At 39.7% G+C, this 19,058-nt stretch overlaps 1 protein-coding gene across 1 annotated transcript in view; it reads right to left on the bottom strand.

The window, feature by feature from the left end:
* Positions 1–19,058, bottom strand: part of LOC124619556 (putative helicase MOV-10) — a 343,693-nt gene that overhangs the window by 151,598 nt on the left and 173,037 nt on the right. The window contains exon 9 of the mRNA XM_047146034.1: positions 13,778–13,949. Within this exon, the coding sequence (XP_047001990.1) occupies positions 13,778–13,949 (172 nt within the window). The remainder of the gene's footprint in view (positions 1–13,777; positions 13,950–19,058) is intronic.

The raw sequence follows: 19,058 nt of genomic DNA, 5'->3' as shown, positions 1-19,058 counted from the left end.
ACTCTGTAAGCATTCATGTTATTTTGCACTTCTTTTTAAAGGAACTGTTGAAATTTCCTGTATACTACAGTACATACAATTATTTGTATCTTTGGATAGCATCCATGAAGATGGTCCAAGACTGAAACTGGTTGATATTTGGGTTTGAAATAAGTCAGCTGATGACTCAGACATCCATTTTATTCATTATGAAACAGCTATTGACAGACACCTTCCAAAAATGCTTAAAACTTAAAGCACCAAAGAAACTGGCATAAGCATGTGTATTCAAATACAGAGATTTGTAAACATGCAGAATATGCCGCTGCAGTCGGCAAAGCCTATATAAGACAGCAAGTGTCTGGCCCAGTTGTTAGATCAGTTACTGCTGCTACAATGGCAGGTTATCACGATTTAAGTGAGTTTAAACATGGTATTATAGTTGGTGCACGGGCGATGGGATGCAGCATCTCCGAGGTAGGGATGAAGTGGGGATTTTGCTGTACGACCATTTCATGAGTGTACTGTAAATATCAGGAATCTGGTAAAACATCAAATCTCCTACATCGGTGTGGCTGGAAAAAGATCCTACAAGAATGGGACCAATGATGACTGAAGTTAATCGTTTAACATGACAGAAGTGCGACCCTTCCCCAAACTGCTAATGCTGGGCCATCAACAAGTGTTACTGTACAAATCATTCAACACAACATCATCGATGTGGGCTTTCAGAGGTGAAGGCCCACTAGCGTACCCTTAACAACTGCATGACTGCTTTATGCTTCGCCTGGGCCTGTCAACACCGACATTGGAATGTTGATGACTGGAAATGTGTTGCCTGGTCGGACGAGTCTCATTTCAAAATGCATTGAGTGGATGGATATGTACAGGTATGGAGACAACTTCATGAATCCATGGACCCTACATGTCAGCAGTGGACTGTTCAAGCTGGTGGAGGCTCTGTAATGGTGTGGGGAAAGTGTAGTTGGAGTGATATGGGACCCCTGATATGTCTAGATATGACTGACAGTGACACATATGTAAGCATTCTGTCTGATTACCTGCATCCATTCATGTCCATTGTGCATTTTGACAGACTTGAGCAATTCCAGCAGAACAATGCAACACCCCATATGTCCAGGATTGCTAAAGAGTGGCTCCAGGTACACACTTCAGAGTTTTAAACACTTCCGCTAGCCACCAAACACCCCAGACATGAACATTATTGAGCACATCTACAAGACCTTGTAATGTGCCGTTCAGAATAGATCTCCACCTCCTCATACTCTTAGGGATTTATGGACTGCTCTGTGGGATTCATGATGTCAATTCCCTCCAGCACCACTTCAGTTTCTTTGTCTTTTCAGTGTATATTAAATGTTAATAAATTTCTCTTCTTCAGAAACAATTTCCTTCCCATTCCCATTGCCACTGCCAATCTACTTTGGTCATCATCAGTTATTTTGCTGCCCAAATAGCAGAACTCATCAACTAAATTTAGTGTCTTTTTCCTTAATCCAATTCCCTCAACTAAACCTGATTTTGGATGACTACATTTCATTAACCTTGTTTTGCTTTTGCTTTTGTTGATGTTCATCTTATATCTCTTTTTCAAAACACTGTCCATTCCCTTCAACTGTTCTTCAAAGATCTTCACTGTCTCTGACAGAATTATAATGTCATTGGCAAATCTCAAAAGTTTCTATTTTTTCTCCTTGAACTTTAATCCACACTCCACATTTTTCTTTAGTTTCCTTTACTGCTCACTCATTTTACAGATTGAAAAACATTGGGGATAGGCTACAACCCTGTCTCACTCAATTCTCAACTACTGCTTTCCTTTCGTATCCTTTGATTCTTGTAACTACAATCTGGTCTCTATGTAAGTTGTAAATAAGCTGTCTCTCCCTGTATTTTATTCCTGCTATCTTCAGAATTTCAAAGAGTATTCCAGTTAAAATTGTCAAAAGCTTTCTCTAAGTCTACAAATGCTATAAAAATCATTATATCACCAAAAAGTGGCAATTACTCTTGCTATGGGTTTTTTTTAATAATGTATTAAAATCCTGTGCCGCCCTGACAGGACCACCCTTGAGCTATCTCCAATCCCTCAATAACGCAATGGATATTTCTTGCAAGACTTACATATGCAGTTGTGACATGCATCTACACAAAAGCTGGAAATATGACTGTATCTCTCGTTATCAAATATATTTAGAAAAAAGACTGAAACAAATGGAACTGCGTAAAAAGGCCTACACTAGAATATTTATTCTCTCCCAGACATCACTGCCACCTGTCTCTCTCACTGCCACCTGTCTCTCTCACTGCCACCTGTCTCTCTCACTGCCACCTGTCTCTCTCACTGCCACCTGTCTCTCTCACTGCCACCTGTCTCTCTCACTGCCACCTGTCTCTCTCACTGCCACCTGTCTCTCTCACTGCCACCTGTCTCTCTCACTGCCACCTGTCTCTCTCACTGCCACCTGTCTCTCTCACTGCCACCTGTCTCTCTCACTGCCACCTGTCTCTCTCACTGCCACCTGTCTCTCTCACTGCCACCTGTCTCTCTCACTGCCACCTGTCTCTCTCACTGCCACCTGTCTCTCTCACTGCCACCTGTCTCTCTCACTGCCACCTGTCTCTCTCACTGCCACCTGTCTCTCTCACTGCCACCTGTCTCTCTCACTGTCACCTGTCTCTCTCACTGTCACCTGTCTCTCTCACTGTCACCTGTCTCTCTCACTGTCACCTGTCTCTCACTTGGCTTTATAAATGAACTAAGTGATTCCCCTCACCCCCAAAAAAATACCACACCTCATAATGGAAAAACAAAATGTGGATTTGCAGAAAGTTTTCCTAATTAATGTAAAACAACTTTAACACATGATTTTCTGCCAGACCTGTGAGACGTTCTCTATTGTGTACGTCACAGTCGGTTTCCAGTATCTGGAGGAAAGAGATTTCCCCCAACCTGGACACAATGGGTTCAGCTTACACTAATCCTCTTAAATGGGTGGCTAGAGCCTGCACATCTGCCTTAAGAGAGTGGGTGACAGCTGTTTTTCACCACCTGTCTCAAAGTCCTAACAGCGAGCACCACATTACAGAAAATGCTATTAGCAGGAGCAGGAGCAGGAAAAAGCCAACAGATATGCCTGAATTCTGTGCCAAGGGTAATCGGATGAAAGGGGTAAATGCTTTGTAATTTTGCGGAGTGGTTTCAAAACTTGTGAACTCGTTGGCAGTGTCTGTCTGATCACCACATTTTATGGTGAGCGCTCACTACTGAGGCAGCGAGTGAGTGTTCGTGCTCACCTAGTCGTCTCTTTAACAGGCCTGCTCTAGGTGATGGTCGCTGTTTGGTCAGCATGCGAGTGTTTGATAAGGAGAGGAATTTTGTACTAGAGAGTGGAACTGTTAACTAGCTGGATCCAGTGCTTTCTGAATGATGCTAACTTAGTGAGGTTTAACTGAAGCAAAATTCTATTTATTTCCATGGAAACCGGCTTGTTCTGTTTTTGAGAGTCTTTTGGTCTATCGACATTCAACTGTACACATGTTTTGTTGTTGTGGAGATTATCAGCAGAAGCTGTGACAAGTCAGTCAGTTGTACATATTGCAGTCCAGTGTTCGGGCCTCTGACTCTTTACAAGAGTAGTCAGAAAGGTACTGGGCTTTGATTATGGACTTCGGAGTGGAGAAATTTAACCCTGCCTCTTGGGTCAAAGCAATACATTTCACACATGCAGGAGTGCAGAGAATTAATCCAGGTTCTCCAATAAGTTATTTCAATTAAATTTACCGAGCAGTTTGTCACACAATTTGTCTTGTGCACTGTGTGTAGCTGAGAGAATGTGAACTATATCTGTGACTGCAAGGTGAACTTCACATGATGCCATGCCCCATCACTGTTCTCCTTTGCGGTGTCAGGTTTCTCAGAGAAATTTGACAGATGACAGGTGAACTTTGTACATAAACAAATATCCACATCATCACATGGTCTCTCTCTCTAGAAGTGTGGACTCTCTGTGGATGCTCTGCCATACTGATTTGTGTAAACAATGGTTTTGTTGGCAATGGAGTGCTGGAATTCATTTCCAAAGGCATCTGTTTTCTTTTGTATCACTTTCTAAGAAATGGATTCAAAATGATCTTCAGCATTTCACGGAAGGGAAACTATACGGAACTGAAGTGATTGATCAAACTGGTGGAGAAGTGGGACACAAGGTAGATGCTGTATTCCTCAATTTCTAAAAATAATTTGACTCAGTGCCACTCCTATGCTTATCATGAAAAGTACAATTACAGGGAGTGCCTGATACAATATGTGACTGGACTGAGCATTTCTTGGTAAGATGGATGCAGTATGTGATCTCAGGTGGAGAGTCATTTGCAGAGGGACAAGTAATTTTGAGTGCACCCCAGTTTGAAGTGTGTTGTATGTTAATGACCTAGTGGGAAACATTAATAGTAACTTCAGACTTTTCGTGGATGATGCAGTTTCTACAACTAAGTATAGTCTGAACGAAGGTGTACAAATATTCAATCAGAAGATTGGTAAGATTTCAAAGCAGTGAAATGATTGGCAGCTTGCTTTAAATGTTTAAAAATGTAAAACTGTGCACTTCACAAAATGAAGAAACATAATATCCTATTAATATAATATCAGTGAGTCACAGTTGGAATCTGTATACTCATACAAATACTTGTGTATAACACTTAGTAGATGCATGAAGTGGAACGATCACGTGCTCGGTCGTGGGTAAAGCAGGTAGCAGACTGTTTTATTGGTACAATATTAGAGAAATGCAATCTATTAACAATGGGGATTGCTAACAAATCACCTGTGTGACCCATTGTGGAGTACTGGGAAAGTGTGTGGGACCCATACCAAATAGGACTAGCAGGGGATATTGAATGTATACAAAGAAGAGCAGCACAAATGGTCACGGGCTTGTTTGATCCTTGGGAGAGTCACTGAGAACTGAACTAGCAGACTCTTGAAGATAGATGGAAATTGTCCGGAGAAAGTCTCAGGGTGTATACGTGGACAAGGAAAAAAAATTCCCGGATTTCCCGGTTAAAAATACACTTTCTCCCGGGTGAAAATACACTTTTTCCGTGTTAAGCGACAGTATACTCTTCCTCGGCACTGCAAAATTCATCAATCCTTTGAACATTTATGGTTTTATATACCGACGTAGTTCCCGGCACTCTAGAAAACGAGACTGAGGGGGTGGAGGGGGGTGGGGGTGGGGGTGGGGACACGTTTTGTAAGCCAGTCATAGCTCATGTCACATGATCTCGCCAGCTGATGACAGCATAGGAACGTGATATAGTCAGCCAATAGCAAGATCACTCTTAAGTAGCGCGAACACACAAATAAGAAAAGTTAATGGTTTAAATTAATATACGTAGCATTCACAGATAATATTGGTCTCGAAGATTAATAAGCTGGAAGAAAAGTTAAGCTTCCACATATTATGTTGATCTTTTTTGCGCGTGTTGCACTCAAGATGCATACAAAATGTGCCAGTAAAATTTTTAATAATGACACAAATGTCTCATCTTCTGGGCTACAAATTCTTCTAAATGGTCATCCTCAAAGAGTTGATTTTTAAATCAGAGTCAAACGCTTTGTGATTTAAGAAAACCATTCGCAATACTTTCCCGCGACCTGTTAGAAACAGGTTCGTCTCAGCAGCTGGAAGAAAGCACCAGATAACAGGCGTAACCGCGCCTGCGCAGCCACGATGATGCAGGAAGCCCATATATATGTTTGTAGGTGTGAAACATAATGTCATAAAAGAAACAAGACATCAGAGGATACTTAAAAAGCGTCGGAATTTCGTGAACCATGCTAAAATGCATAATTCGGCTTAAAATGCACACTCGTATGCAAATTTTCTTGGAGTACCAGTACTGTATAATCTCATGTTTGGTTCTTTATTATGGCATAATGCCATACGTGCACTTGAAATGCAGCGAACAGTTGAGACTAGCCAATAGTGTGAAATTAAATACTTCGATCCAAATAAATTGACTTCCTCAGCAGAAAAGATTAATGAAAGCCAAATCTCTTTAGCAAACCGGCAAAAATAACCTCATTGTTCCGCAAGGCGATTAACGCTTGACTGTCAGAAAGGCGGAAATAATATCTGAAACTAATAACATATTTTGGCCATCCGTAACTATGCGAACGTGTTTTAACAAAATACACAAAAATCCGTTTTGTTCTCATTTAACGTGAGAGCAATAGACGAATAGGAAACAACAAAATCACTGAACGTAAACACAGATCACGTAGAGATGACCCACCTCCCCACCACAACTCTGACTGCTCTGTGCATAAGCCCCGATCTACGATATTTCCGAACAGGGGCAATATTAAATAGTGGCGCCCAGCCACACTTCTGTAACCAAAAGCGGGAGAAGATACTACTCATACGCGACTCAACTGTGCGTGTTATGAAGCACTGCAGTCTTCCTAAAGCCTTTGACACACTTTGCTGTTGGCAGACGCTTGTATGAGCACTGTTTTGTTGTTGTATATGGCGCATTTCCTTCACAACTTAAGTTTTATTTTCGTTTTTTTTCTCTCGTTCATGTTTTGTTGTTGCAGTATTATTCTGCAGTAGTGGGATACAGTAACATCCTTTGTTAGAGTATTGGTTCTTACTAGTCAAAATCACCAAAATTTAACTGAAAACTAAAACAATGAAAAATTCCCGGAATTCTAAACAATTCCCGGGTATTTCCCGGTTTTCTCCCGGATGAAAAAATTCCTGGGTTTTTCCCGGATCTCCCGGGTCGTATACACCCTGAGTCTACTGACCAGAGTTTTGTGAACTGGTTTTAAATGATGATTGTAGGAATATACACAAACCCCCGTATATCACTCCCAAACGGAATGTGAGATTGGATTAATTACAGTATGTACAGAGGAATTTAAACAATCAGTTTTCCCATGTTCCATAGGTGAATAGAATGGGGAAAGCCCTACTAACTGGTACAGTGGGGCACAATGGTTCACGAATGTAGATGTATATGAAGATGTAGAGGTTGAGGTAGAAAAACTAACTCACTACAAGCACAGGAGTAACTAGTCACACCAACCAATACACAGCTGGATCTCAAACAATACTTGAGACATTGTGACATGATGAGGTAACATCCTCTTACACCATCCCCTTGTATCTGTTTTTACCAGAAGCATGGCAATGGTAAAAAATGTGGACAAATTGAAACAGAAAGGCACAGGAAGCATGACATGTTCCATTATTGCACTTATAACTCTAACTCCCCACTCTTATTCAACCATGACACACGGTTTCTGCAAGCAATGCGATTAGAAGTAGTAAAAATGCAAAGTGACTAATTTGAAATACACATCATGAAATATGTATTCTAATTGTGTGTATGTACCTAGCAGAGAGTGGGTCATTTACATGAACTGAACACTGAAGTCAATAGGAAACACATTCTCTTGACAGCTTCCGATATTTTCAACCACCACATTCACAGTTTAAGAACAATAATTGTTACGGGTTCCATAGTTAAGAATCATCCATGATGAAGCATTAAGTTCTCGACTATGCGCATGCAACACAAAGAAATATGACAGTCTATTAATTACAAAGAGGAGTCTGGTTTCATGAACTACTTACACTATGCAAATAATTACATTATTTAATTAGGACAACGGCCTGTTTCAAGGGAGGGGCCTTACAGAACAGCAGGGAAGCAGAGTTTCATAACAGAGTGAATGGGGGCACTGTTTACCCAGAGTGGCATGTTCTAACCATTCATCACCAGTCAGTTTCACAGAATGCACAGTAATGTGTCATGCTTTCAATGAGGATCATGCTTGCCTGTACTGTCTTAGTACCATCACGTCTTGTGACAAACCAGGTGGATTATTTTCCAGCTTGTTTTTCTCCCTCTAAAATATTATTATCTTTTTTCCTTTCTCAGACCTTATGTCTGGTTAAAAACGGAAAGTGACGCAGACCTTGATCAAGCGTGACTTCCTTTTAACTGTACGGTATATGTTACATTGCATTTAGGAACTTTCGGGTAGTTGAACATGTATCAATAATTACAGATTTCTGTAGTTGTATATATACATTTGGATGTAGCTGTATTGTGTTGATGTACTGGTGGATATTGTGTGGTATGACTCCTGTAGTTGATAGTATAATTGGTATAATGTCAACTTTATCCTGATGCCACATGTCCTTGACTTCCTCAGCCAGTTGGATGTATTTTTCAATTTTTTTCTCCTGTTTTCTTCTGTATATTTGTTGTACTGGGTATGGATATTTCGATTAGTTGTGTTAATTTCTTCTTTTTATTGGTGAGTATAATGTCAGGTTTGTTATGTGGTGTTGTTTTATCTGTTATAATGGTTCTGTTCCAGTATAATTTGTATTCATCATTCTCCAGTACATTTTGTGGTGCATACTTGTATGTGGGAACGTGTTGTTTTATTAGTTTATGTTGTATGGCAAGTTGTTGATGTATTATTTTTGCTACATTGTCATGTCTTCTGGGGTATTCTGTATTTGCTAGTATTGTACATCCACTTGTGATGTGATCTACAGTTTCTATTTGTTGTTTGCAAAGTCTGCATTTATCTGTTGTGGTATTGGGATCTTTAATAATATGCTTGCTGTAATATCTGGTGTTTATTATTATTGTTATTATTGTGATATCTTTGATATAGTCATTTGTATGGTCGTTGGTTGTTAGTGTTTAACGTCCCGTCGACAACGAGGTCATTAGAGACGGAGCGCAAGCTCGGGTTAGGGAAGGATTGGGAAGGAAATCGGCCGTGCCCTTTCAAAGGAACCATCCCGGCATTTGCCTGAAACGATTTAGGGAAATCACGGAAAACCTAAATCAGGTTGGCCGGAGACGGGATTGAACCGTCGTCCTCCCGAAGGTCATTTGTATGGGATATGTATAGTACCTAAAAACCTTCCATATCGACTCAGGGCCAATTCAACTTAAATGTATTAGATTACTTTCTTTCAAGTTTTCTGAATCCATAAGGATGGTTAGTTTGGCTGAAAATGTGCTGATTACAAACATTAGTAAGTTCAGATTTCATTATATTGTTCATGTGTAAAAATATGCCTGATTACTGATTTTCTGATAAAGTAGATAAAAAAGCTGTGTAAGTAAGAGAAGTATCATACAACCAGCAATGAAAGTATGTTAGCAACACGTACTCAGTTGATTTTGAAGTAATTAACAATTTTTGGTAAAACATCACTGCCGAAATAGAAATGTATTTGCACAAACCAGCCAGTATAATTCAACAGAAATTATTGCTGTATCTGGAAGTTCACGTTTAAATGAATCTCCATCCACTATTCAGATACTCAGAAATGTCTTTGTAATTTGTGAAAAACAGGCAAGCAACAATTGATAACATCAGTTTTAATTATTGTAAACTTATTAAAGAGGCTTTTCGGAAACCATTTTAGTTGCATCTGTAGTGAGTTACAAAATGAGCGAGACTTATGTCCAAAAATATGTAATAAGGTACTGCAGACAAAATATGGAATAAGGTACTGCAGACGATTTCTTACAGATTATAAGTTGGGAAATGTACTGAATGTTATGTAAATTTCAATTTGGTGAGTGTTTTTAATGACTGAATGAACTATTAATTATTTTCAGATTTGAGGGGTAGTGCTTTAAGAGCTTTATTCAGTGACTGCATTAATTATATATGTTTGCCACAAGTGGACTTCAGTGAATAAGCACTAACAATATTGCAGGGTGTCTACCAAGTGCACTATGCGTCTACTTTTTTATCTGTACTGTAATTAAAACAGATGAGACTTCAACTGCCCATAAACAGCAGTTCATTAAGCGTCCAAGTGCAATTAAAGTGTGTGAAATGCAATTTTTGGTGTGGACTACATTAACGGTACAGCAGATTGTTCCCAACATCAGTTCTTCTACATCAGGTTACCTTCCATTCGGAAATGCAAACCAATTTTTCTGCCACTTTCTATGGAGGCAATGCTAACAAGGCTAACTGTGCATTTAAAAATGGGTAGACTACAGTCTCTTTCTTTATGCAGATAACAGACGATTCATTGCTCTCTAGAGACAGGCGTGCACTGTAGCTCAGTCCATAAACAAAACAGAAAATTCCTTGGAAAACAACATTACTAAAATGATGATGAAGTAGTTTCCCACTGTGGGTTAAACATTTTCTTGATATCATATTAGTTTCTTTATCACCATGACTGTGCTATAAATATGATATACTGTTTGTATTTTAGGCGACAGGTTTACCACATTATAACATTAATTATTATGTACCATGCTGCTCATTGAAAAGAATCAGCTGTGCACAACCAGTGACAGACATTACTGCAAATAGAGAATCTTGTTGTGACTTCAAATCTCATACTTTAAACTTGGTGTTACAGATGACTGCTGAGAGGAACTAAGGCCAGTATTACACTATCAGATTTCTTTGTCCAATATCTTTGTCAAAGATATTTGATAGTGTAATAGGGACTTTGTCAAATGTCGTCCAATATTTGATCAAATCTAGGGCCTTGCTGTATATTTGATCAAAGAAATCGCTTGTCTTCTGCTCACTGCAATGTGACATGTTACCACATGGAGCGCTAGCATTGCTGCAGCGTTCTGCCGTCTGTAGTGTTTTTATAAACATTGCCGGTAAATACAATTGGTGTGTGCCGACAACTACAAAATTAATAGAGATGTCTGAAGCTGATGAGGCGCTTTACAACATGAGGCACCCTGAATACAAAAATAGATTAAGAAGATTGGAGACCCGACCCCAACCCAACCCCGCCCCAACCCCAACCCCAACCCAACCCCGCCCCAACCCCAACCCAACCCCGCCCCCAACCCCAACCCAACCCCGCCCCCAACCCAACCCCGCCCCAACCCAACCCAACCCCGCCCCAACCCAACCCCGCCCCGCCCCAACCCAACCCCGCCCCGCCCCAACCCAACCCCGCCCCGCCCCAACCCAACCCCGCCCCGCCCCTAACCCTAACCCTAACCCAACACTCTCCTGTAGCAAGGAATCTGAGTGTTACAGTGAGCCGGTCTTCTGAAGATGTAGCAGTTCTTAAGTGAATATTGTGCTTTGTGATATGAGGATACACTTCATTGAGCACATACAGAAATGTATGCTCATCCATTCTTAAGTAATTGATGTACGACTTGACGTCTTCCACTGTAAGCTCATGTAATAAGTTTTGTTGAATGCTTTTATCGTGTCGTCGACAAACCCACGGCTTCACCCAGATTAGATTAGTTTTTCGTTCCATAGATCCGTGCTGAGGAGATCCTCGTGGATGTGGAACATGTCGATTTTTTTAAAGCTGAAATAACAATACTGTTAGTATGAATAAATACATCATTTGTTTCTATTAAAAATTTCGCCAATGGAGTAGGAGGAGTTGGTCAGTAGTAAGTCTTTCAGGCTCCTTTTAAACTAATCTTTATTTCTAACTAAATTTTTTATGTTTGCTGGCAAATTATTGAAGATGAGTGTTCCTGAGTAGTGGACCCCTTTTTGAACTAAAGTAAGTGCTTTTAAGTCCTTGTGCAGATCATTTTTGTTCCTGGTATTGTATGTATGAACTGAGTTGTTTGTTGGAAAAAGAGATATATTATTTACGACAAATTTCATTAAGAAGTAAATATACAGATTTGTTAAGGTCTTTCTGCAGTTCTGTGGTGTGCTCCTCCCAACTGAATTTATTATCAAGTTGTAATCCCAGGAATTTAAGACTGTCAATCTCGTACGTATGGTTCCTTTTTTTCCCCCACTTCTTTTCCACATGTGTACAAAATGCAATTGCGGTACGTGCAATTGCTGTGGTTAATAACAAGTTGTTGTCAGCCATCTTGAACTTTGACAAAAAATTTGATGACAGTGTAATACCCCTTCTAGCGCTACGTCAAAGATCTTTGTCAAATATATTTGACAGAATATTTGATCACATCTTTGACAAAGAAATTTAATAGTGTAATACCGGCCTAAGAGAAAACTGAAGCTCAAGCATACCAGCCCTATTTCTTATTACTCAATCAGAAGAAATATGTTATATGAAAATAATTAATATTCACAATCTTCAGAAATTGTGTAGACTTTTGAGTTGATGTCCTTAGACACCACACTACTACAGTGATAGTCAGTAGTACATTTCTTTCCTACAAAACTCATTGCTTAGTTTTGCCTCAATTACATCACATTACATTTTTAGTACAAAATTCTGTTTTTAAAATGTCCTCCTCTGGAGTTTCATTAGAGAGTGGGCAGACAATTCTTGTCTTTCATGGATAATACTGGCCCACTTGTTTGCACATTGTCAGGCAGTATGAATCACAAAAATATGCCACTGAAGGTTACTGTATCCCTACTGATGACTTCACTAAGTTGCATGTGATCATACCCAAGTTACTAACAGATTTTATTTGGAGACTCTGAAAATCAACTTTTAGTTGTTTTGAAAGTGATTCACATACTTTTACCTATTTTTTTCCAACAGAAGTTAAATCTACTCTCCCTTTTCTAAGTGTGAACAACAAGTATTAATGTACCAGCAGTATGCACATACAGGGGTAGGACAAAAACATGGAAACACTGCAAGAAATGAATGCTTGAACATAAACATGAATGCTAACTAAGTCTACACATTGTGCTATTGCATTTAACCACAAATGCCATCTGTGTAATGTCTTCAATATGTTACAAGTGTCAGCTGTGGTCAGAACAAAGTTCTATATAGTTGTGAGAACATGATGCCGTAGCTAAGTGAGTTTGAACATGGGCAGTTTGTTGGTGCTCATATGGTGGATGTTTCTGCAACCAAGGTAGATGAAGTGTTTGGTATTTCAAGAGACACTATATTGAAGATTTATACCACATGCAAGGAGAGCAGGAAAACATCATCCACTAAGTCACAATGCAGAAGAAAGTCTGCATCAAGTGATTATGACAGATACTCACTGAAGAGAATTTTGATGAAAATGTAAGAGGAAAACGGCTCCAGGAGTCACTGAAAAACTCAATATTGAACTCTGAAACCCTGTCAGAGCCAAGACAACATGAAGGGACTTCCATTTGGTTGGATGAATCTTGTTTCAGATGGTTTCCAGCAACAGCCCAGGTTTACATCCTAAGAGTGAAACATGGCACGGGTTACGTGATGATCTGGCCAGTCATATCATAATATACTCTGTGTCCCATGGATACACTGCAAGGTCGCATTACTGCCAACGATTATGTGATCATTTTCACTGATTAGGTCCATCCCAAGGCACAAAGTTTGCTCCCCAGTGGTGATACTGAGTTCCATGATAACATGGTCCCTGTTCACAGAGCTTGCTTCGTCCAGGGCTGGTTTGTGAAAATGAGAATGAACTGTAGCATCTGCTTTGTCTGCCAAAGACACCACATCTCAATATTATTGAGCCTTTGTGGCCTACATTGCAGAGAAGGGTGCATGATCACAATCCACCTCCATCATCATTACCTGAACTTTCCACTATTTTGCTATTTTGCAGGAAGAATGGTATAAGATTCCATTCAAAAGCATGCAGCACCTGTTTTGATCCATACTGAGACAATTGTAACCTGGTCTGAATGCAACCAGGTTTCCCACACTGCATTAGGCATGGTAATGTGTTACGTTTTTTGTGTTTCCATATTTTTTCCATACCCTGTGTAAATCTATAATTCAACAGTTCTGTGGAATACCCAAATAAGATATTTCACTGCACATACCTCAAGCTTGAACTGTGATGAGCCACTGTGTGTAACGAGTTCCAGGCACACGCCACACATGTTATAGACTTGAATACCCACCATTCCATCATACTCTTCTAAATATATGAGATCGTGCATGAAATGTACATAGTTCTTTCGTAGATTCGCATATCCATCATATATTGAAGTCCTACAGGCAGAAAAAAAAATCTCTGTTATATTACATGATCAACTCTTATTTTAACAATGAAATAATATTCCCATAAATGAAGTACTGCATCATAACACAATACAAAAATTTAATTTGATTGAATACTTTGAACTCTTATCAATTTCCCAGGCTCGTGTATACCCACGAAACGTTGATAGCAACTGCGAGGGTTGCCCAGAAGTAATTCACCACATTTTTTTCTTAAAAAATTCTTTACTGAACATAATGAGAATTACAAACATGAAAGAATGGTGTTTTATCTACACACCCTATTTTTCCACGTAGCCTCCATCGTGTTCTGTGGCCTTCCTCCACGTCAAAACAAGGGCGTGTATGCCCTGTTGGTACCGTACCAATCCTTGAATATCCGAGAGTGAGGATAGTTGCACCCACACTTCCTTTGCCGATTGACACATTCGACGCCAACTACCGAATCGTAATGCATGTCCTTGGTCATAACATCACCTCTCTCCAACGTGTCAGGTGTGACAGCCGTGGATGGTCTCTCCGACCGCTGCAAATTGTGGAGCTCCGTGAACCGCCAACTAAGGGCCTCACTCTCCATGTCCCGTGTCTAACTGTACTTCTGACCACAGCAGATGCTCCATAGACTTTGCACAAGAATCTGAATATTCCCCACAGTTTCTTTCTCCACAGAGAGAAATTCAATGATGGGACATTGCTTATAATGTGGATCACCTATTGCTTGCAATGTGCATCACCTATAGAGCCATTTTGAAATGGTCCTGCTGTTACGCTGTCTGTCGGAAGTGACAGAAACTTGGTGCACTTACTAAGGAGACTGCAAATAATACATACATAATGTTTTGCACTTACAGCATTGTTTTCAGTTGAGAAAAAAAAAGTTGTGCATTACTTTCTGGGCAACCCTCGTAATTATTGCGGTCATGAAAAATAAAGCTCTTGTCCAAGATGATAATGAGGCTTTTCAAATTTAAAAGGGAGATGTGGATTTCTGAAAGTCTAAATGTGATAGCCCATGAAATCTAATGCTGTTCAGACCTTAGTTAAGAAAGAAGATTAAGCTAGACAAAATGAGAAAATACACAACTATTTCAAGAGCTCCAATGGTATGTTTACAGATGAAATGCACAACTCTGTTACAGACAGTACACAATAATAGACTGTGTGACGTCTCTCTGTCTGTGGTATGGATTTATCAATAGTAACTTTTGTACCATATTGTAGATCATAAAAACAGTTTGCAGATAAAAATATAAGTGTGAGTTGTTTTGAGAACAGAACGTAGCTCTGTGCAGGTGCCCAGGTGCAATGAATTGCCAATTTCCCAGTAGTATCACAACCACTATACTTGCATCAGAAAATTTAATAACCTATAGAGTCATCATGAAATTTTTAAGAGACTGTATTCTGCTGTATCAGTGAGTGCCAATTTCCTTGGTAGGCTCGTGTAGGATACCAGAGCCCATGTCATGTGATGATACAGTCATTACATTTTAAGTTTTCACAGATAATCACCAGATGCCACTAATGAGATAGGATGTTACAATTGCTTTAAAATTTGTCATTACTGTTGTTAAAACAATAATAGCTGAGAAACTGGCAGAGAAGTTGAATAGCATGAGCACTTGAAGGAACAATGTTGTGAAAAAAACAGGAATTCCACATGAAGGTTTGCATTCAGTGTGGTATGACAATATTCACAGAGGCCTAAGTTTCAACAATGGCTTGCATCAACCTGTTTGTAGAATTTTTTTACAGTTGTGCTTCTTCTAGTGACGAACTTTCTGAACACCAATCAAAATTGGTTGTCATCCCAAAAAAAGACGATGCTGTGCACAACGCGATCGAAAACATGACTTGCCATGAGACAGACACATCACAGTACATTCAAATTTGAATTAATGTTTACACGTGAACAAGTTTACACGTGAACAAGTTTACACGTGAACAAGTTTACACGTGAACAAGTTTACACGTGAACAAGTTTACACGTGAACAAGTTTACACGTGAACAAGTTTACACGTGAACAAGTTTACACGTGAACAAGTTTACACGTGAACAAGTTTACACGTGAACAAGTTTACACGTGAACAAGTTTACACGTGAACAAGTTTACACGTGAACAAGTTTACACGTGAACAAGTTTACACGTGAACAAGTTTACACGTGAACAAGTTTACACGTGAACAAGTTTACACGTGAACAAGTTTACACGTGAACAAGTTTACACGTGAACAAGTTTACACGTGAACAAGTTTACACGTGAACAAGTTTACACGTGAACAAGTTTACACGTGAACAAGTTTACACGTGAACAAGTTTACACGTGAACAAGTTTACACGTGAACAAGTTTACACGTGAACAAGTTTACACGTGAACAAGTTTACACGTGAACAAGTTTACACGTGAACAAGTTTACACGTGAACAAGACGCAAGTTCCTGACTGATTCCATTCAATGCGATTGAAGCTCAAAAATAAATTTGTTTAAAAATGCTCCTTGAAGAAGTGAACCTAAAAATTGCAAGATCTATATACAGCACTGAAGCAGGACTGGAGACAGAATGTACTCAAAGTCAAAAACAACAAAGCTGGTTCTTTTGCAAAACACATCCAACCGCTGATGAACAGTTAATGCCAAATGGTACACAATAATTTTGTTTTCCTGAAGTCATCAACAAAATAACCAAAAAGTTCGCACCATTCTTCTTTGTGAAGATTATGTTGTTACATGGTATATCAAAACAAAAACAATAAAATGACTGGCAAACAGTATACACTGTAGCACGATGCAGGAAGCAGCACAAGAGATGAAGTATCTGCCTTATGTGAGCACTCTAGGGAACAGTCACTGGGTCAAATCTGATGAAACCTCCATCAGGGCTTGCACAAATGGTTTTTGGGACCGTGTTGTCAATGAACATGGAGTCGACATGCCTGTATATGGTGATGACATGTACACAAGTGACACAGTAGCTGGCAGCTAGTATGTGTAAGGGCATACTAGCAGTGTAGGTCGAGTTTGCATAACCCAATTAGGACCTCTCTGAAGTGATTTGAAAACCCATGAGATATGTGAATCAGGCTGGTTAGTTAACTCTGGTCCTTCCTAGCATGGATCCAGCCCATTATGTCCCCTCTAATACTCTTCCTTCAAACAACAATCATAACTAAAGATATGAGTGCAACATAATTTTAAAAACTATAAGCAAGCAAAATGCACTTTAGTTTAAATAATTCACCTACATGACGAAGCATCAGCTGCACGGCAAAATACAAAATCAAAGTAAAAAGTACTCAACCTGGCAAACAGAGGACATAATTAGTGATTTTTTTTATGTTGCCATTCATGTATCCATTCATTCACAGCCTATGTTCTGTTAATCTCATCTTCAAGGAGAGCTGTCAAGGATGTGAAATGACTTTAGTACCACACAAACAGGCACAAGCAGTTACTGCAGGCATTTCTGCAAGGTATAGTAATGCCAAACTGGGCTGATTAGCAACAATGACATTGATATTTTGAAATACCACTAAATTTTACTACTTAGAGATAAAAAGCTTCTGTGTAAATAATAGCTAAATTAGAATTTTAATTTTACTGTATATGCAACTGTAAAAGTGTCAGCATATACAAGTTTACCTTCCGTTCATTCATCCATCCGTCCAGTTTCATGGATCGCATGAAGTAGGATAACTGTTTTAGGTGTGTAGAATGAGTCATAACACTCATTAACAAAAGACAAAATGGTGCGCGCAGCTACGCACCAATGCTACACCGCTGAAATAGCATAGCAGGTGGCCTACCATGTGATGCCTGTAGCAAACCAGCAGCTGCAGGCAAGCTTCGGCAAAGTTCAATGGCTGGTGCCGCATGGCCCCTTTGGTGCAGAGTCACCAGGGAGGATGCACACGCACCACCGCCTTCATTGGCGGAGAATGCTGCACTACATTATGCTTCCACAAACACGTGATGCCACCAATAGGAATCCTGTATGCATTCATCAACAGTGTATTTAGGGCTGCACTGATGGCTCTGCAAGCAGCTTCTCTGGTGCCTGTGAACACGCAGCCAATCACCACCACACGCTGCACCACCTGCTCTTCAGCCCAGTCTGCCAGCACTCCGTTCTGCTGGAAGTGTGGTATCCCAGCAGTGTTTTATTTTGGCGAACTGATCAATAGACTTGTCTCTGGCTGTCATAGCAAACTATGTTTACAAGGGCACTTTATGTGTGGACTTTAGTTTTTGCCAGTGTAATTAAGATTTCTCCTTTTACGCTGAGGAAGGCAATATTTTGTTGAAGAGGCTCAAGTTTTTCATTTGCAGTGTTTACTAACAGAATGCCCACACGACAGTGTTTCATATTCAAAATAGTGATCCAAGAATTAACTGAAATAATTGAAAGAGACTATTTTGTTTCCTTTACAAATTTCAAGAGGAGGAATTTTGTGAACTCCATTTTCAACTTTGTTGTTTTCAGTGCAGTAATAAGATTTTACTTACTAATTTGAGCCTCAAACATTCAGAACTGAAACTTACGAATAAAATGTGTATTGTTTTGGATATTCATGTGTTCTTGCTGGAGTGTCCACACCACGGGACACTTCACAAACAAATAATTGAAACTAACCAGATTAGATGTGCAGTTTGTTCACTTTCTAAAAATCCACGGCCTGGCGACCGATAGGAGTCACTGTTTCGACATAAGCAGAATGGCCTTAGTTGGCAAGACCAGTTGTTTCAGCACAGCCAACCCTAGTTAGCAGATGGTGCGTTTAGTGTTTTATGTATTATAATACGAAATGTTTTAAATCTGATGATGGGTTCAATGAAGCTACTCCTTCTCACAAAATATGTAGCAGTTACTGCACTAGTTCTCCAGGATGAGTATTAATTAACTCCAGGTAGGCTGGCTATACTTTTTCTGTGTAGGCAACAGTTTGCTTTCTAGACTGAGCAAGCGAGTATAGCAGTTTGATCTGCTATTTCTCAATGTCATATCATTTTACAACACGTAGCATTGCTCTGCAAGCTTGGCTCTGACTCACTGTTCTCTCTCCATGAATAGGAGTAAAAGGAGTTGATGGTGTCATCCTTG

The sequence above is a fragment of the Schistocerca americana genome, chromosome 6 (genome assembly GCF_021461395.2).
Source record: "Schistocerca americana isolate TAMUIC-IGC-003095 chromosome 6, iqSchAmer2.1, whole genome shotgun sequence".
Classification (NCBI taxonomy): domain Eukaryota; kingdom Metazoa; phylum Arthropoda; class Insecta; order Orthoptera; family Acrididae; genus Schistocerca; species Schistocerca americana.
Note: the sequence above shows the minus strand (reverse complement) of the source record. Positions and strands in the feature narration are given on the sequence as shown.